Source organism: Melanotaenia boesemani, chromosome 14 (genome assembly GCF_017639745.1).
Source record: "Melanotaenia boesemani isolate fMelBoe1 chromosome 14, fMelBoe1.pri, whole genome shotgun sequence".
Taxonomy (NCBI): domain Eukaryota; kingdom Metazoa; phylum Chordata; class Actinopteri; order Atheriniformes; family Melanotaeniidae; genus Melanotaenia; species Melanotaenia boesemani.
In genome coordinates this window covers 28,281,260-28,302,122 of record NC_055695.1, presented here as the reverse complement: position 1 = coordinate 28,302,122, position 20,863 = coordinate 28,281,260, and the positions used below count along the sequence as shown (strand labels likewise).

At 38.9% G+C, this 20,863-nt stretch overlaps 1 protein-coding gene across 2 annotated transcripts in view; it reads right to left on the bottom strand.

Annotated features, from left to right (window-relative positions):
• Positions 1-970: 970 nt before the first annotated feature.
• The window catches only part of reps2 (RALBP1 associated Eps domain containing 2), a 29,271-nt gene continuing 9,378 nt past the window's right edge, over positions 971-20,863 (bottom strand). Inside the window, exons 4-20 of one of the 2 annotated variants that reach the window (XM_042007014.1) lie at positions 20,393-20,504; positions 20,021-20,127; positions 19,663-19,807; positions 19,524-19,587; positions 17,562-17,730; positions 17,415-17,468; positions 17,135-17,213; positions 16,925-16,966; positions 12,331-12,405; positions 11,956-12,004; positions 11,704-11,840; positions 11,376-11,437; positions 11,201-11,290; positions 7,266-7,352; positions 7,021-7,154; positions 3,826-3,931; positions 971-2,110 (exon numbers count right to left, since the gene is read on the bottom strand). In XM_042007014.1, the coding sequence (XP_041862948.1) occupies positions 2,042-2,110; positions 3,826-3,931; positions 7,021-7,154; positions 7,266-7,352; positions 11,201-11,290; positions 11,376-11,437; positions 11,704-11,840; positions 11,956-12,004; positions 12,331-12,405; positions 16,925-16,966; positions 17,135-17,213; positions 17,415-17,468; positions 17,562-17,730; positions 19,524-19,587; positions 19,663-19,807; positions 20,021-20,127; positions 20,393-20,504 (1,581 nt within the window). In that variant the 3' untranslated portion in view covers positions 971-2,041. The remainder of the gene's footprint in view (positions 2,111-3,825; positions 3,932-7,020; positions 7,155-7,265; positions 7,353-11,200; positions 11,291-11,375; positions 11,438-11,703; positions 11,841-11,955; positions 12,005-12,330; positions 12,406-16,924; positions 16,967-17,134; positions 17,214-17,414; positions 17,469-17,561; positions 17,731-19,523; positions 19,588-19,662; positions 19,808-20,020; positions 20,128-20,392; positions 20,505-20,863) is intronic. The other variant, XM_042007015.1, reaches the window with a different exon arrangement.

Here is a 20,863-nt window from a genome sequence, read left to right as displayed (position 1 = left end):
GACTCAGCCTTCTTAAACCTGCAGGACAGCGGCCGTCAAGGACCACGATTGAGGATCCATGCTGTAGATGGTGGATTCTCCAAAGTCGCTTCAGTTTTATGTTGAGGAATTTGTTTTTTAAACTGTTCAACCATTTTTTTAATCAGTTTGATGCACATGGGTAAATCTCTCCCTATCTTTACATCTGAGAAACTGCCTTTCTGAAATGCTCGTTTTATACCCAGTTACTGACCTGTTGCAAATCAACCCAATTAATTGTCAAATGCTCCTCCAGTTATTTTTGATTTGTGGCAATTACTCTTCCAGCCACGCTGTTGCTGCAAATTAAACTAAAAATAATTAATTTGTATATTTTCTTATGTTCAATTCTATGCTCAAGTTCTTTAAACTTATAAAATAAAAATATTTATTCATTGGGAGATTCTCAATATAATTATTTTCACTATAAGATATTTTTGCTTCATCTGATTCCTCAAGTTAATATCAAAAGCTCCAAATAAAACAAATTTACACTCTCTCTGAAGGGTACAAAGGTGCAAGATTTTATAGAAGCAATGACCTGATGAGAAAAAAATCACAGGGTTTTAAGCAGTAACAATCTGCAGAGTAAATCATAGTAAATCACACATGGTCATGAGTGAGTCAAACCGGGCCAATCAGAGTGTAAGGTGTCTTAAATGAGAGCCAAATGTGTCAGTGGATATTTTTGGGTAGTGGCAGCAGAGGATCTGGGAATCGAGCCATCGGTGGTGATCTGATTGACCCTCGTGCTGGAGAGGGGGAAACTGCTTTGTTATGGCAGGAGGGTCATGACTGCAGCTTGTCTGATCTCTTATGATGATGTGAAAATAATATCCGTTGGTTCATGTCTCAGAGAAAATATGAGTTTTTCTACATGTCATTTAGAGGGTTGAAAAAATACAATCTTGCATTCGAGCCATAGTTGACAGAAAAAGGATAATTCAAGCAATAAAAATAGAGAACTTTATTGACTGTTTTGATTTGCATCTTAAGCTCAGAGCTTAGTTGGACATGATTTTAGTTTAATTAACAGTATAGCTCACAACATTTCAGCAAACATGCAGAATCAGACATGCCATCACGAGTTCATCACTTCAATCCCATCAGCTGTGTGGAACAAAAGGTTTAGAGCAAACTAAAGTGGCACCAAGTCTCAAATCCACATCTATCCAGCGCATCATGGGATATTGTGCTCTTTTCTTTTTTGTTTATACCTTCTTTCCCCCAAACTACAATATCAGTTAAATCATTAACAGTAGGGCTGCAGGTCAGGACATTGATGGATTAAAAAACTTTGTTTCAAACACATCTAAATTAAAGATGGAGCAACTTAATGGGCAAAAATTAACACGTTGCATTTAAATCTTGAGTCAAAAGTATCAGCATTCTTCAGTATAGCTAAATACGAAGCCAGTTCAGATTAATCTGTCTATGATAGATTTGACAAACATTAATCCCAACGTTGCAGATGTGCATTTTTGATTTTCTTTAGGTGCAAACAGAATATGATTGGTTAAGAAATCTGTAGCACCATCACTTGATTTAGACCATGGGTGTGGAAACACATTAAAAAAATGCACTGTACATAAAAAGACTGAGAGGTTTTTAGTTCCTGTGATTGCCACAGAACATAAACATTCACCAGATTCATGTCAATGTGTGCAAACAATCACAAGCACTGTAAACAATTTAGGATTCATACAGTGAAACTAACAGGAAATCTAAAATATGAGAAATAAGTTAAAACATCACAACGAAAAAAATTAGTAATTTTTCAAAAATATGTGGTTCTATTCCTCCAAAAGTAACATACAGACATGGAACAAGAGTTCCTGATTAAGGAAGAATTGCATCCCTGTTTGTCGAGTCAACAATGCACCTTTGCTTCCATCAACAGCCCTTTAACATTTGACTAGACGCTCATGACAAAACAACTTTCTGCTTCCTGGCTCCAGCAGATAAACTGGTGTGCTGTGGTGAAGACCTGGCAACGTGACCCTGATCCAACCCCCAGGCTTGGTCACGTCGAGGCCAGAGGCCGCAGGAGCTCCAGCTGGGACTCCAAGGTGACTCTCTCCTGGTGAACCACCTGCAGCCGACCACAAAGAAAACATGACCTCCAAACTCTGCAGTCAGAGCAAGAGAAGCCCCACAGGCCCTAATAACATTGTTTACTTTGTTTGCCATGGTGACGACAGCCAAGAACATATCCCAGACATCATCCCTCCCACAAAAAAAACTGCAATGTTCACTGCACCACAAAATATATAATTTGTTCTAAAAGTAACACAAGAAGAGAAGCTGCAGGGTCACTTGAAGCCAAAATGTGAACTAGATTGCGTGAATGTAGCATTAATATATGGAATAAAGGTCCTGACCTTGTCACTTCCCTAAAGAAAGAACAAAGCTGAGCACAGTGGGGAGTTATGATAAGACCTTGCCTCCATGGAGACACTACCATGTTTGTAAAACGGCCTCCAGTCGACTCTGTTTGCTACAGTAACAATGCTCCTTAAAATTAATCCTCTAAAGAGGCCTTGTAATCTTCATGACACCCTGAAATATGGAGGTGTTGAACACATCCTGTTCTTAGAGCTCTACCAGAGGGCTGACGACAGAGGAAAGAGTTCAGTTTACCTCCTCACCTGGAATAGATCATTATGAGGATGTGTACTATGTGCTGCATTCACAGCACCAGTAAAAAAGTTTGGACATAGTTACCAGTTAATTCTAAATAAGGAGGTGTAGCTGGAGATGGTGTCTCTAAAAAGTCTGAATGTACCAGAAATATTCCCCTCTTTGGGATAATTAAAAACCGAGGCTGGGTTAAATGACAACGCTGCCGTCTCCCTGGCATTGTTTTGGCGACAAGTCAGGAGAGAACTTCCTCTCCATCAAGCACTCCTTTCTTTTCTCACACACCCTGTTGTAGTTGGATGCCTGACCGGCCTAGGCTCTATTTTGAAGAAGACATATGTGAGTGCCAGTGGCTGTTTGGTATTTCAACAAGGCCCGGGTCTATTTAAAGACACATTTGCCTTTCTCTGCAGAATTCCACAAATGCTTTGAGGACATAGAATGATTTTTTTCCTATCTTCCCCACTGACCTTTAGTAAATAGAATAGCATGATTACAAAACCTTAAAAATCAAATTGCATTATTGCTGAGCATGGCACAAACCAGGCCATCTGTTGCTAGCTGCCTTCTCTTTTTAATTCTTTAGCCTCTGATATATGAAAGCTATAAAAATCCTGCATGTGAGCGTGAAGGTTTTACTCTGGGATCCCTTACTGGGAGAATGACAAGCATGCAGCATGTGTCCATAATGAGAGTGTGTGTGCCACAGCCAGATTCCCCATACAAACAGCCAAGTCTTAGCCATTAGTTCAGCTATGAGTGATGGGCAGGGGGGCAGACAGTTGAGTTTGGAGCTTTTCACCAAGTTGGGCCGGCGGGAGTATTTGCTGTCAGTTGCAATAAGTAGAATCCAACTTCCCACACACAACCGAGAGCTTTTGAAACAGTGTTAACACAAACAATCCCACACTCTTGTGGCTGCGGTTTAAATGCAGCATACACTCAAGTCCCTGTTGTTTGATTGAACTGTCAGATTTAAATGTGCACGCTGTGTCAAGCATGCATCCTTTAGATGTCTCTCTCTAAGATCTGCACGGCTGATTTTCCTATTTTTGTTCCCCAAAGAAGGTGGAGGGTAGAGAATATCATAAAGTTCACACAGATGGACAACAATACACTATACTGGTATCCACAAACTGTGCTTTGAGAACTAGAAAACGGACTGACCTTAAGTTGCTGCTGGAGCTCACTATTGAGGCGTGTCAGCACTGCGTTGGTTTCCTTGTTCTTCCGGATTGCCATCTGGATTTCCCTTTTCTGTCTGGACAGCAGCCTAACAGGACATGAGATTCATTAGATATCAAGCTATTTTTTAGTTGGTTAACAAAGTGTTTCATTAACCAAGAATTTAAGTAACATACTTGTAGCTAAAAAAGGCAGTGCAGATGAATAACAGCAGATCTATAGATAAGCTACTGTGGCTGTGCATCAGTCAGAAATCCTTTGCTGGGAGCCTCGATGTTATTGATAGCCACCTTCTACTTCACTTTCGTTTCAATGAGCTGACTGGTACATAAGCAGACAGAGGCACACATGCTAGAGTCATTATGGTGAATTAGTGTCTAACTCAGTCGCTGCTGAATTCCCCTTTCTGGGTGGGTTTCATGGGTTTTTCTGCCATTTTAGAACACATAAAAGCCTCACCCAAATGCTGCAACACTTATCGCGACACCATGATAACTGATGCCAAAAATATGTATTTTAAACTAAATGAACATTACAAACAAAATCTAAACAGTCTATGAAATAAGAATATTGGTAAATTAATATTATTTAGTCATATTTTGGTCATTACAGTGTGTAAGAATTACTCTGATGGTAAAGATGGGTATAGCAACTTGTGAATGGACAGTAGCCAGGATGGCCAAAATTCTTCCAGACATGTTTTCATTTGAGAGTGGATCTAGTGGTTTAAGTGTATTTCATTTTTATTTTATTGTGATTCTGTGTTGATGCCTTTTACTATTTCTAAATATCTGTAATGCCTTTGTTATATGTAAAGCACTTTGAATTGTCCTGTATATGAAATGTGCTATACAAATAAACTGCCTTGCCTTACTGCAGTATTAAAACCCAGAGATTTTCACTTCACAGAGTTGTTTGTCCATTTAGAGACCACAGTAAAAATGGTGGTGCCAATATGGCAGCTACCATGTATGTGGACCCACAGCAAGCAGATACATTCAAATTCAAATTACTTACAAGATACCGTGTTAGGTTACCAAAGGTCACTAATTGTCATACTATTATAAGTGCATCTGTGTCTTGGCTTCAGCTTAGAAATTCCTCCTGATTCTCTGAATCTTTTAACGACATTGAACACTGTTGATGGTGGGATCTTCGAAGTTCCAGCAAGTTTTCATTGAGGAACATTTTCTGAAATCACTGCACATTTTCCAGAGAATGGTTAAGGTCTGCCCATGCTTCGTACATCAACTTGTACAAAATGTATTTGGAAAGCCAAAATATATGTTTAAAAAAGTGTATTTCAAATACCAACTGGGTTTCTTTTAGATGAGATTTTGATAATATAGTTACTTTCCACTGTGTTCCTGTCAATGATAAACTACATATTTACCCAAAACTACTAAAACAGACACAAGACTAGAACATAAATATCTAATATTTTAGAATTGATCCGCACACCACTACTTAAATTCTATCTGGAAAAGTCTTGATATACCCCTCAGAGGATTTATTATATTCATCCGTTTCACCATTAGAGGGCAGTATAATAACCTGTAAAAGCTGATCTGTTTTTACCCTGATGTTTATCTGGCTAGCATGCTAGCAAACAGTAGCTAATTTAAACTTAAACATTAGCTTTAATAAATCAATGTTTGGGCCAACTTAATGAACGTAAACAGAATTTTCTCTCACTTTGCTTGCCTCTAGCTCACTTGGGAGGATTTTTCCACTTGCTTAGCTTTCTGTTTCTGGTGTTGGACAAGACGTGTAATTGTTTTAATTGATAAAAAATAAAAAATAAAAAGAAAAGTTGTCTTGTGAAGCAGTATTTCTATGAAATATTGTTTACAAGAGTTTTAAAATAAACTTTTTTATTGGTAGCAATGGCTACATTTTAGCCAGTAGCCACTTAATAAAAAGAATGAATAAAAATTAATACATTTTTTTTATTTATTGAACTCATTGTTTCCCAACCTATTTTCCTCAGGGACCCCCTTCATATACCAAAAAGCCATGGACCCGTTGCTCCACGCCATGCTGAAAACATGCTTAATTTTTATGCTTTCAAAAGTGAAATTCCCACCATTAATAATGTATTCCGGATGAGTCATTGTCCTTTGATAAAGCCAAAGTTAAATGAACAACATATAGCCTTACTTTCTTTTCCTTAAAACAGGGACAGTTTGTGGACATTATTTACAATGGCTCTTAATGTTCAAGGCCTCAGGGACCCCCTGTGCTCTTTGGGTGACCCCAGAGGTCTGGGACTGATCTATTTAATTTAATTCTAATATAGTCTCATTAAACTGAATTTAAAATGTGTGATAATTGGAATATTTAAACAATAACTACACTCATTAGTTTTTGCGTAACTACACGAACTGCCAAATTTTGAAAATCGGGATCAGGGGCGGAGAGTGGGCGGGTCGTAAATACACAGGCAGGAATTATTGAATGGCAGCAAGATGGAGGACAAAACTGATTCACAAAGCACCTACACCACAGAGCGGTCTTTGAGGTGGAAGACTTTCCCCTCCAGAATCCCCTCAACTACACATGAACAAGGTGGTTCTGAACCGTATCAGTCTGAGCTGTTAGAGCTGTTACGCTGGCCTGTCAGCAGCTCCAGCAGGTTGTGGAGACATTTTGTGGCAACTGCAGGAAGTGCCGCCTTAAGTTGCTGTTGCTGCGATTTGAGCTGTCGTCTGTCGCCAGATGAGGATGAGCAGATAAAAAATAAAGTCTTGTGTTACTTTTACACCCCTCAAAAGCACAAATCTGTCCCATTGCAGGAATATTTTCTCAAAAGCTTTGGAAAAGTCCAAAAGTCTGAAACTAGTGAATCTACATCAGATAACAAATTTGCACCAGTACATATGCGTCGGTGGGTGCGGTTTCTATACCTGCAAAGTGAAGACCTGCATTTTTTTAATCTGGAGGGAGGGAGGGAGCTGTGAGGCTTTTAAGATGTTTTCGTAACGTACAGAAGCAGCATGAAAACTTTTATCCTCTAGGGGACGCTTAGTTATTATTGACCCATAAAATCCTGTTTTTTAAAGAAAGTAGACAGTTACAAATTTTAACAACAGTATAGGTGCTTTTTCATCACAATTAAGTAACACTATGTTAACAGCTCAGAAACACATTTTAGGGTGAACTACCCCTTTAACTAACTTTTGGCTAGGTTTGGCTGGGGGAGGGAATGGCATGGCAGGCTGAGGAACAGTCTCCAGGTTTTGGCTCTCAGGATGGTATTTTCTACGAACTGGCTTCTGCGGTGGCTGAGTGTGAGAAGTGGCAGAGAGGTCCTGAAATTGAATCAGAAACAGAAATTATCTCACTGGAACACAAACTTAAACAGAGACTCATGCATCAGAAAAAAATGTGTCTCTCATGGTTTGCAAGTCAGTAGTTCGGACCTGCTCTGAAGTATTTGTCAAATCCTCAGAACTTGGTCCAAATCTAGAGTATGTTCCCTGTTCTTCAGGTTTCACACTGCTCTCCTCCTGCAAAACAAAACAAAAAACAGGGGGAAAAGACCTGAAAAACTTGTGCAAGAGTAGAGTGTTGATGTCATGATGGGGTGAAATGACACAAGAGAATGTCTATAAAGAGGCAGGATGAAATGCGATCTGCCCTGACCGTGAATAAATCAGCACCTTCTCTCTGCAGGGACCAGGATCTAGTGCTCTCTAGACGCTGCTTCATGATGGATTAACTTGAATTTACCACATCTGATTGCTGCATTCCAGCCATTCTTCTTCTCTGGACATGATGCTTAATACATCACTGTCTCCTTTCATTCAGCAGAGAGGTTAATAGTGCAAAAGTGTGAGGACATAGTAATAATACTTGTAGAAAGTGAAAGCATTTTTTTAGAGGGCAGCACCTTGTGGAAGTCGTCATTAATGTCTCTGGATGGAGTGAATTTATTCGACTAATTTCTTGGGGCTGCTGTCTCCATTACGGTGGCAGTAGAAATGCCTGGGCTGTCCCGATGGCTTAAACAGGCTCCGGCTGTTTAATGTACCCAAAGAACCTAAAAATGAATTTGGCTTCGAAAGCGACTGACTCACAGATAAATGGTCCTTCTATTCATTGCACTATTGGATGTGAAACACAACCGCAGCATGGAAACATTTAAAAGGCGCTGTAGTAGTTTGCTGCAGTGGCAATAACCCGCAGGAGCCCCGGAGGCAGCACGTGTGGTCACATCAGCTGTAGGTCGTGTTTCACTCTGGCATCGTGACGACTGGGATCTCTAAAGGAGTGCCATCACTGTCACTTTTTGGGGAATGGCATTTTACAACTAACCTAATTTAGATTATGATCAGTGCTGTCTCCATCTAAGTGGGAGACACATGTCCTGGTACAGCATGCATGATAGCCCCACCTGCATCTGTTCATTCCTGATGTAAGGTAAGAAAAATAGGACTATGTGGTATTTAAAAGATGTTATAATGGCAGCAGCAGTAGCGTCAAGAAACACCTCAACGGACTGTAGTGTCTTTATTCTGACTCTGCTGTAGCTCCTTTACATGTTTTATTAGGTGGAGGGAGATAAAGTGTAAGGTTTAAGAGAAATAAAGTAAATGGAGCTCAGCAAATATAATTAGTGAAGTAAAAAAGGAAAGTGGAATAAGTGGTGGTACACGAATCGCTTGGGGTAGTTGGAGACACTCCAGGTGGTACGTGAGAAAATAAAAAATGGGGAAAGCTTCTATCTTTTATATCTTTCTTACTTAATAAATCTAACTTCAGTTTGTATGAGGTGAGTCAGTTCACGTCGTCAGAATTACTACACACATGTGAAAATGTACATGGTTCTGATCATAATGTGAAATACTGTATTTTTCTGTTCCTTTTCAGTACCTTAAATGTTTTGTGATTTAATAGATTCATTGTGATCTGTTGTAATGCATGTGTAAATATGTACATAAATATATAATATAAATATAATATGTAAACAGAACTAAAAAAAAAGTTTAAAAAAATTATATAGATAAAAATATAAAATCAAAATATATAAAAAAAATATAAAACATATTTAACATATATTAAGTTAATAAATTAATAAAATAAATACTAATGATTTTTTAAAAAAATTATTTAAATAGAAAATTTTATGAATATATAAATTTTTAAATGAAAATTTATATTACATATTTTTCAGATATAAATTACACATAATGAAAATATCAAATAAAGTAGATAAAAATAAAATATGTAAACAAATGATATAAATGTGCATTTGAGGAGAAATATTGTTGAAACTGAGCTTTTTTTTTTCTCCAGACATTTTCAGGTTGTTCATTAAATGTAAAAGTCCTGTATTAAAACATGAGGAGAAATTAGGAGTTTTAGTTATTTATGGGTTCTTATGCTGTTATTTTACTGGTCCGGCCTAGTGGAGATCAGACGGCGCTGAATGTGGCCCCTGAACTTAAATGTAAATTGAAGCCCCTGGTTTATTGGTACTGGGTGGAAAAATGACATCTACACGAGTACAAAGTACAACAAAAAGTTTGAGAAGCACTGATCTAAACTGTATAAAGTCATGTGAAAAAAAATGAGCAGTTAGGTGAAATTCAAGTGGATGAGTTTTTTTTCTTTGTTCCCTAAAAAAAGAAAATAAATCTGCAGATGTGAGGCTGTAAACTCAACTGCTCCCCAGAGTTCCCCACAGGTTTTGACATACAGTGTTTTATGTCAAGGAAGCCATTTATAACGACATGTACAATTCACTAATGTACAAAACGTCTCTGAGGAACCTGGGCTGGTGTCGGTTACAGTTTATCTTACAAAGTGAAAAATGTGCACACAGCATATCTTTGAGATCATCTGGTGTGGCTGGTTTTAATTACGTTAGAGAACAGAGCTTTAACAATACGGTCAAACATTTTCCATGGGAACGAAAGACAGAACTGACTGTGTTTTATTATGGGAAAAATATTGAAAATTGATGGGAAAACTGAGGAAACTGAGATGAGATGAAGTTATTATGCTGTCATGTTTGTCTGGACGAGGTGGCAAAACATATTCAAGAAGCGTACGGACCAAGTTCTGATCTCCAGCAAACGCCACCCCTTTACTTCTTACTCACAACAGACTGAATTTCTAGCATCCACATACATCCACAGGCCACTTTATTAGGTACACATGTTTACCTGCTGGTTAACACAAATATCTAACCAGCCAATCACATGGCAGCAACTCAGCACCTTTTGTTATGTAGACACGACTTGAAGAAGTTCAAACTGAGCACCAGAGTGAGAAAGAAAGGGGATTTAACCCTAATGCCAACTTTTTTTTAAATGCAGAGATCAATAAATAAATAAATAAATAAAATACAGCTGTGCCTTTTAACCACAAGTCTACATTAGATTTCTGCAACAAAAGGTTGGATGCAATCAAGATAAGGTCTCAAAGCTTCGCCCCCATGAGGACAAAAACCAAACAAAGCTGTGTAAATACAAGCCTTGCAAAAAAGAAGAAAAAGAGTGCAATTATTTGAGTCCAATAAATACAACATTTACATTTAGTTTTCTTTTTCCTGGCAGACAAACAACTGATTTAAACAAGCATAAATAGCAGAAAAAGTCACAGATCTCGTGCATTAATCAGCATGTGTGTCATTAATCACTCAGCAAAAATGAAGTTTATAAAGGGGATTTTAGGCTCCTGCAGGCTCTCGGCTCGTCCTAATATGGTGATCGCCTGTGTTTCCTAAATTAGGCTCCCTAGTGGCAGAAGAGGAAATATTAAAAGGTTCCCATGAGCAGAAGTATAAACAGAAAAAAAAGGAACTTCTTTTGAATGGTTGAAAAGATATGAAATGTTAAACATGAGGTTTTACAGATGAGACATCGTTGGGGAATCAGTTTAAAATGACTTGAGTTCATAGAGATACAACTTAGGCCTTAAATATCTTAAAAATGAAAGCTTTTTTTGTGAGAATGCTTTCATTCTGTGGATTATCATATAAGGAAACATGAAAAACAGCTTGGACTACATGCATGTCACTCAAGCCATAAATAAATCCTTCATTTGCTTCCAGGCAACAGATGTAAACGTTGATAAATGCTGCTACCATAACCTTTGAGTTTATTTATGCCTTGAACTGTAGGCATGTATATTTGGCACACACAACCCTGATGACACATTTATAGAGCAACATCTGAGAAGGAAAATGGCTCAGCGGAAAACGTCGATAGTCTGAAGAGAAATTCTATCTTTGCTCGCTGAATGTTAATGTTATTATTTAGCAGGATTACTTCCTGCTTTCTACAGTCAAGGTAAGACTGAGACTGATGAAGGCAGATGTGAGATGTCTGACATCAGGTGGTGCTCTCACCTCTTCCCTGAAGTGGCTGAAGTCTGCAAAGTTCGGCTGCTGGACTTTGTTATGGGCTGTTTTCTCTGAAACGCTGATAAAAGGAGACACCTGGAAGAGAAGTTAAAGGTAGTAATTAGGTAAAGCTTTCTTTCTAATGAAGGCTTTGCGCATTTTATAGCTTTGACAAACTTACCTGTGAAGTCAGTGGTCTTGGAGGGAGGGCTGGAGGAGGCAGCAGCCATCCACTTTTTACTCCTAAAATCCAAGAAAAAATAAGTTTAAATCAAATGTAATATCCTCTTCATGTTGTCTCCATTTCACTCCTGTCTGCTTCGCTTCTAAACAATAAAAACACCTGTTTCCATTTCTGCTTTTGAAAAGAGAAGTGTCCTAAACACAACCTGATAGGTTGGTTACACAATGAGCTGTTGCTCCTGGCTGGAACCGCTCTCACCTGCTGAGGGACAAAAACCTAACACTGTGGGAAGAGGAGGAAGCAGCCGTGGATGCGGGAGTCGTACCTGGAGCGCCCTGCTGAAAGAGCTTGTTAAGGTCCAGCGAGGAGGCCCTGGAGTGGGTTTTCTGAGGTCGAGGCGGAGGTGTGGGGGGCTCCTCTGCCTTCTTCATGGCCTCTTCAATAGAAGTGCTGGAGTAGGACCTGGAGGTGAAGTCACACAGGTGGCAGGACAAAGAATTTAATTCTAGTTAATCAGCAGCATGGAACAATCAGAGATTGTTTAACCCAGTCCTGGGAGGAATGGGGTCATTTTTACCTTGGTCTGGTCTTAGTCTTTATCTGTGGATCCAAATCCTGAGGTGGCTCTGTGAGAAAAGATTACCGTTAAGTAAACAAAGGCTTTTAGTCCTGTTTAAGTGGTTGTAAATGAGACGCAACTACTTCCCTTTACCCATAAACTGAGAATTTATCTGGCTAACAGCTCATTTAATGCTACACATGATCATCACTGTAAATTACCACCATGCAACACGCTTGAAAAATATGCCTAAACTTAAAAAGGCTTGCTTTCAGTAGCTGGGTGTTTTAAAAAAAAACCTGCATTGGGTGTTTCTGGTGCTAGACTATCCCTGCTGAATCTGAAACTCTCATCATGTGATGTGCAGGAACAGAGAAAGCTCTTCAGAGTCACCTGGTCTCTCAGGAAAAGGTCCCAGATGTAGAGCTCGTTTCTCTTGAGATATGGCCAAACATTTCACACCAGCATCTACACAAACAGAAATACAGAAAAAAAATTACAGAGCATAAAATTACTTTACTTCAGGACTGTATTTAGTTGTTTTCAAGAGTAGTAACAGTATCGTTCATACAGTAGTAGCGGTTTAAAAGTTCCCCTGTTTCCATGATGGGTCCTTGACTGGTCCTTGACTGATCCTTGGCCGATCCTTCACAGGTCTGTGGGGGTAATGTAATCCCCCGCAATGACGTCGTCAGCGAGGCTCTGCCCCTAAGCAGCCCAAGTAAAAAAACAGCTGCAATCCCTCTTTTGTCCACGGGGAGGAGCAGTGATTTGATCTTGCTGCTCTCTAAACAGTTTATATTGAGCTGTGTCGCTCATTTGTTGCATTTTTGCCAACATTTAAAAAATGATTTGATTTGAAAATGGCGTCAAATAAATGTATCAAAAAAGCCGACATGTGTAGCTAATGGTGTTATGAGGCAAAGCACAACCTCCTCAAGTCGGCTAAGTGGTGAATGTCACTAGCAGCGAGCTTTCTAAACATCCCGAGGAGCGCTGCCAGCGGTCATTTGACTGCAACGTAAGTTATTCACAGTGGGGGTTGATACAGCTGCTGCATAACTGAATATTGACAAAATCATAACGTAATATCGGCAGGTAAAAATAACATAATACTGATAATGTGTAAAGCAGGGATCACAAAAGTCCGGACCCAGCCCAACCTATATTCTGAATTAGGCCTCAAAGTGCTATTATCCTAAGTAGATAAGTAAATAAATGGTTTATACTGTGAAATGAAGTGTCCCTGGATTTTATTCATAGCGATCTAGTGATAAAACGTGATAAAACGTCATACAACTGTGTCTCAGCGGTGGGACAGCTGCCTGCCCACTGTCTGAAGCAGGCACATGCGCAAAGGCTGGTAGGAATGACAGGAACCAGCAGCCTATCATCACACAGGGTTTGTGATCTTACAGCCAATCAGAAGCAGAGTAGGGCGGGCATTTATTACAACTCCATAGCCGTGATATACGACAGTTTGGCTGAGAAAGAGTCTCCCTGAGCGGCTCTGTGGAAGTTTAGACGTGCTAAACTGCTCGTAAATATTGATGTGTTTACTTTTCCAAACAAGTAAGCAGGTAAAACTATAGACAACAACTATATAATAAAAGTCCTAAAATACCAGGTTCAGCCGTTTAGTTTTTAATACACTATAAGCATGATAGCATGACTGGCGGTCATCAAAAGACCGCTGGCGACGCTTCCAGTGTTTAACACTAGAAAACCCAGAGATTTCTTACCCCTCTACCATGCCCAGAGTACAACCAAAAGGCTGCCCGGTTTGAAATTAACAATTCAATGGCCAACAATTAGCACCTTTACATTTGTAAACACAGCCATTACCTGCCGTTAGCTGTTCAAGCATACTCCTTGGGGGGAGGAGTGTGCTTGAAAAGAGCCTTGTGGACTGTGCTGTATAGTTTCACTCACCACAAACGGTATTTGTGCTTTTGACCATTTCTCACATTTTCATGTACCCTTTATTGAGCATTGGTCATGTGAGTTTTCATCGTCATCACACTATTGTACGCCCAGCTTGCTTTCAAGTGAGAGATTATCACGTTTCTGTTTCCACAAAGGCAAGAAGGAAAGCATAATCAAGTATTTCAAATGAGAGATAATTACATTCCTTTTGACCTGGGAACAGAAAAGCAAAATCAATTTAATGTTCCTCACTTCCTAATATGGTGCAACAAGGTTCACAGTCCTCAATGTTTTTAGTAAAAAAAAAAAAAAAATTAAAAAACACCTTACTAACAGGGTGGAATGGAACATAACAGAGTGGAACAGAATATAACAGGGTGGAAAATATTTGTTCCCAATTCCAAATAAAAACGCTTCAATGGCCAGATGATCAGCAATGAATAAAGATATTTCTACAGTGATCCAGATTTTTTGTTTGTTGTTTTTTTTGTTTTACATTTTAGATTTTGTAAGAGATGGGTGTTTTAACAACAGCAGTTTTATCCGTGACTTTAATCGATAATTATTATCATTATCCAGTGTATAAAAATGTTGGTGTAAAAACGCCAAAGATAGATAAGCATGATGCTGAACTTCGTGGTCTTAGCTCCTGGTTTGGTGTGTCTTGTTCTGTTTATTATCATTCTGAAAGGTATACCAAGTTGTGGGCTGCATACTTGAACATAGGCTAAATTCCTCAACATTCGCACTTGCTCCATAAAATTACCATCTCCAAGGCTCCTCCACCACCACTTTGACTATGGATTGATAAGTAAATGAGCCGCAGTTTTGTAATTGTTGCATTGTCAAAACAGTTCTGTTAGTGTTGTCACACAAAATTCAGTAGACTAGTTGGTTCCTATGCAGTGAATTTACATGTTATTACAAAAATACACAATAATAAAATAGGCAAGTGGCAAGATTAGAATAATGTTATAAGTTCTGCGCAAAGACTCCTTTTTCATTTTCCAAAACAAAACTGACATAAACAATCTTGAAAAAAAAATGTGCACGTAGGCTATGAGGAAAGAATGAATGCAATGAAGTAGGGACTGGTTGAATAAACACGGTTTAACTGGACGCCTAAGCGAGCGCGTTGCAGGATGGCTCCAGATTTTATTGTCAAATGGTTCCAGGTCAACCAAGTCCGAACTGCTTAGAGCAGAGTCCTGCACGGTTCTGTTTTGCTACGCATACCTGCTCTAACCCGTTAGAATGACTCCCGAACCTGACTCGTCACCAATGTATTTATTCCATTTAAATCCGAACCAGACTGATGTTTAACCCGCGACCCGAGCCATTAACGCATCATTGCCATGCTGCACCGCTTCTTTTCCATTATTATAGCCTATTGTTGTTTTATCATTGTGTTAATCTAAAACACATAGATAGCCTATGAATGTTTATTTTAAGCTTGCTCAACATTTTTAAAACAGCTTTATATTCCTCTGACTGAACCATTTCAGAGTGAAGACTAAACCAGACCAGTGTGTTTTATTTTGCCACTGAGAGGGTATTTATAATAGGCTACTCGGAGATTGCTGTGCTTTAACAAAATGTAATCCACCTTTCCTGGCAGCAGCTGTGTTCTCCGTTCCTGGACTACAAATCCGGCGGCAGAAAACTCTGCTGCGCAAATACCAGCGTAAAATAAACTTTCATATATTTTCTCTGTGTTGTTGTAGTATATTCAGATGATAAAACAACAATATAATAAAAAAGAAGACTTGGAAGGAGGAACCGCGGTGCAGTAGGCTATGGCACACGTTAACGTTAAAAAGCACACTGCTTGTTGTAAATACTTGGTTTATGCTTTAAGAGGTAAATATTTTGGTTAACATGTTGAAGAAATATCGTTGTTTCTTTTTTCATCTCTTGCTATGCTATTGAATTTGGCAACATTAACATGGAAATTCACTGCATTAGGACCGACTAGCCTACTGAATTTCTGGTAGCATGACAACACAAACTGGACTCGTTTGACTACCACTCTTACCCAATGTGCAACAATCACAAAACTGGGTCACTTGTTCAGCTGCCTCATTGCGGCTCATTTACGTATCAATCCACAGTCAAAGTGGTGGTGGAGGAGCCTAAGAGATGGTAATTTTCTGGAGCAAGTGCGAATGTTGAAGAAGGCGCATGTTCAAGTTGGGGGCTGCATACAGTACCTTTTGGAATGGTAATCAGAGCGTGTCGGGGAATAGCCCACCTGGAGGGGTGACGTAATCGGGATTCCCGGCGAGCAGGAAGTCGCAGCACAGCGAGTGTTGGATGTCCCCCCGCGATTAGACACATTGAAGTGGAAGAAATTATCTCCGATCCTGCGTGGGGCTTTTATCTGTCGCCCTGTCTTCTTATGGAGGTGAAATAAATAATATGAGAATAAAATAACCCTTCCTAGCTACCTCAAACAGATTCTGTGTTGCTTGATCCAAATCTGATTTGTCTATGTTAATAATGCTAATATTAAAAGATTAATCAGTATGATAAATACATCCTATTGAGAATAGAGCTAGGGGCTGTGATCCAGTATTTGAAAGGTTTTATTAACCTACTAGCATTCATTTCTGAATAAAACAATTGGCAGCGCACAAGCATGTTACAATTTCACATTCCACGTCAAACGATGATTATGTATTAAGTTTTATGCATTTTTATGAATTGTGACTGGCCATCAGAGGTGCTTTGAGTGGCGCCTCTGCCGGTCAGTGTAAATTCAGATAAAATCTGACAGACTACGGGCGATGAGAAGTCTGTGAGAGAAGCGCCATCTTCTGGGTCTACCCTATATTACAAGGAATGGGTGGAGTTTGATTAAAACATCGACACTCCCAGGAGAAGGAGGGGGCCTCTCTGGCGGCTGGAAGTTGGAAGGCAGCTGGCTGGAACTGGAATGGAACTGGGCTGGAAGCCGGCAGGTATTCGGCTGGCTTTCAGCTTGGATGGGAACTTTTAAACCGCTACTACTGTATGTGTGTGTGTGTGTGTAATCAGCAGCAGCAACATAAGAAACTCATACGTTGAACTGCTGCTTCTTTATCCAACATTTTGTTTCTGTAAACTTGAAAATAGAAAGAGTATTAAAACTTCATTCACTTTTTAAACACCATTTAAAATATTGTTATGACTTATGAACCTAACTCACTTAAAAGAAGTGCAGCCATTTGTTTTTGACTAAACTATTTCTCACTTAAATTTAAAATAAAGTGTTTTTTAACTAAATGTTTACCTTGTTTGCTGGATTCTTCTTTTAAATCTTGCTGTACTGTGGCAAAGCTGGGTGGAAGCCTTTCTATGATGCTTTGATCCTAAAAAGAGTAAAATATAGTGCAATAAAACACTCCATCACAACCTGCAGAGACTGAAACAAGTGATCAGTGCACTGGAAGCTAAAGAATCTGCTCTGGTGGCTTAAGATAGAGCAAGACTGTCCTATAATTAGCTCGTTACTGCCCTCTACAGGTAGTAAAAAAGGACTACACATCAATTTCTTGAAAAAGATGTCTTACCATCTGACTGGGCCTTGGTTCTGCATCATCAAACACAATTAAAGCCTCTGCACTCTGCAGACAGAGGTCAGTTTTTAGAACTTAATTTTGAAATAAGACTTGTATTCAACCTTAAAAAAAAAGAGGTGTTGAAGGTTTGCCCCTTACTTCAGGAGTATCAGGTATGCCCTCTTCATGCTGCATGAACCCCGGCTGCAGGGTTGGAGGAAGGCTTTCTGGGAGAGGGTAACCATTTTTGCGTGCTACAATCAAGTGAAAGGCTATGCAGAACTCAGAAAAGGTGAGCGCTCCATCTCTATCCACATCACTCAGCTCCCTTGAAAGAATAGAAAAGCAGCCCATCAGTTCACAAACTGAAGAACATGTCATGTAGCTAAAAAAAACAAACAATAAAAAACAAAACAAAACAACAGAAAACAAAAAAGAAACAAACAAAAAACGAAAAACAAACAAAAGTCTTAAAACTGTAATCCTGATTGTTTCTTGTTACCATTGTGTTTTTTAAAATGTGTCATGCAAAGACCTATAATCTGACAGATTACTCTCAGAAAAAAAACATGTTTCATCAAAGAAAAACTACATTTAAACATAAGATTCAAGCACATTACCATAAATGTTCACTTATTTACATTTCCAGCTGATGTGCTGTTCACAGACTTAATGAACCCTCCAAGTTATTGGAGTCAGTTCATTGAATTAGTATGAATCCAATCTCCATTTTTTTTTATAGGTTCTTCATAATTATTTAGTTCCCTCCAGGAATTTGATAATTATTACAAGGAGATTTAATTAATATAAATTACAGATCAGAAGAATTAACTGCATTAGCTGTTCGTATATATGTGGAGACGGAAATCTGTGTGAAGTTGAATGTTTTGCAGTTACAGATTTGCTAATGTTCAATATTCATTAGCAAAGTGTGACTAGAAATGACAAAAAAAAACAACAAAAAAAACAAAACAAGCAAGGTAATGATTAATATTTTTGCCAAGCTAAGGTAGTTAGCTAGCATCGAGTTAGCAAAATAGTTTGCTAAACGAATGCTAGCTCGAGTGGTGTCATGTTTTTCAAGAGAACATTAATCTAATGCAAAGAAATGAGTAAGTAAAATGGTACACATTGATAAACACATTCTTAAAAAAAGAAACTATTTTAAATCATGAATAATAATCTAGGTAGTGCTGCTAGCCGTTTGCAATGGAAAGTAGCTAAAGCTGCTAAAGCAGTTGCTAATGTAATAATGCACTAACTAGCATTATTATAGCATAACTGCAGTTTTGGTATAGTTCGCTTGTGACAGCTCTCAACATCCGTTTACTTCTTTTCTACTATTTGTGATAAAATATGCTGCACATAGGTATATAAAATATACTGTAATGTGTGAGTGAGCTGCACTCAGTCATATTTTTCTTTCTGTTGTCAAAAGACTGAAATTTTGACTGAAAAATAGCTTATACATGTTCACAGTCAGTCTCTTTCAAAGCATTTCCAGGCATGAGCTCAGCTCTGACAAAAGCTGCATCGTCTGACAAAATCATTCACACAAAGTAGAAGGAGCTGTGCTGGGAATTCAGCTGGGGAGTGAAAACCTCTCTCCTTCAAAACCTTTTTCTAAGAAAAAAACAATACTGCACAGGTGCTTCTACTCAAAAGGAAAGAGGTGAGAAGGACACTCATGGGACAGAACTGATGACTGCCCTAAAATACAAGTCTTTCCTTCGTAAAAATACTGGAAAAACAAAAAAATTAAACAAAAAAACTGGCAGCGGTGGTAGTGACAGTGGAATCAATAGGATAAGTCTGATTGCTTTAAGCTAAGCAAGCAGACAGAAGTTACTCAGCTCAGCCAACTGTAAAGAAACTGGACGAACAGGAAAATATCTGTTGTAGTTCATGGAGTCACTAATGTGTATAAAACTGAAAATAAAACTGAAAATCATCAACCAGTTCAGAATATTTTGTCGTAAATCCTTTTGTCTTCTATCTGGTGTCTTTTAAAAAAATGGGCCTGTTTTTGCCTCAGAGGACACACTGAAGTACTTGGTGAATTAACACCCAGCTAACCCCAGAATGAAACAAGGACAGATGTTTCACTGAGTCACCACTTACCAAATGTGGGAGAGCTCTGGTATTGGTAGCTTGGATTTAGTGAAGAAGTTCTTTGCTACAGCTCCTGTGGAGAGCAAACAGTGGTAAAACAGCTTGATAGGATGATTTACAGTCATTACCGGTGGTGTGGTTTCCATACCCAGGATCAGAGCCCCCAGGTCAGGTTGAAGGCTTTTAAATTGATTTGTGTAATACTCCAGCTGTTCCTCTGTGATCCTCCAGGGGTCATCATCAGAATAGTCCACAGCAGTACTCTGCTGTTCGAGCCTCTCGACTGAGGAAGCCTACACAGATGTGGAGAAATGCAAAATAATTGTAAACCTCCTGGATGGGATATAAATGCCTAGAAAACATCAACAGATCACTTAAAGGATAAGCTATTCATCACAATTTACCCCACAGAGTTACAAACTACCATTCCTGAGAAATTGTTGGTATTATATGCAATAATTTTAAGGGTAAAGATGTAAAAAATCTTTTTAAAAATTCAGCTTTACCCGAACCATAGCTGGATGCTCCATCGTGGGTTTGCTCCCGTAGTGGCTGGGTGAGGAGTGCTGCTCCAGCTGAACGACCGGTCGAGAGGAGTGTTTGCTTTCATAGGCTTAAGGACAGGAGAGAAAAACACAGCTTTGGCATGGGAGAGACCTGAAAACTGACATGGTGTGATTTCCTGTTGATTGCACCTCTGAAAGAATGTTATCTGATAGAACGAGAGCTTTACAGGTCAAATGAACCAGAAGAGCCATCAGCATGTGTAGGAATGAGCAGGTAGCGCAAATGAAGCAAGTTATTGTTTCTGTTTTTATTTCCAAACAAGCTAAATACAGAATATTCTTTTTGTTTAAAATGAGAGAAAACTGTCTTACTGATGTGTGTGTCAACCCCGTTTCTCTGCTTGGTGTACAGGTAGCTGCGGTAGGCCAGCGGAGAGCGAGGAGGTGAGCTACATGGGGATCGAGGTGGCGACCACGGCTCTTTCTAACAGAAAAAGCATAATTATTTGTTATTTCTCATGCACATGATGGTATGTAGCCTCTATGGAGTTAATCTTAAACAAAACTGTGCCAAAGTGTGCATTTATGCACGTTTCTGCAAATATTATTACATGAATCTTGTGCATTTCTGCAAACCTCTACTGCACCATGTCACTCTGGCAGTACACCATTTTTTTACTGGCACATTTCCAAAATGCATCCTTATGACACAATACTTGAAAAATGGAGGGAAGACCTTTCTGAAACTCATTTAGGCTTTTTTAAAAGGACAGGTTTGTAATTTTGCACTACAAAAAGGGTATAAAAACATAGTTTCCTGCATTTTTCTGTCTGGAAAAACAA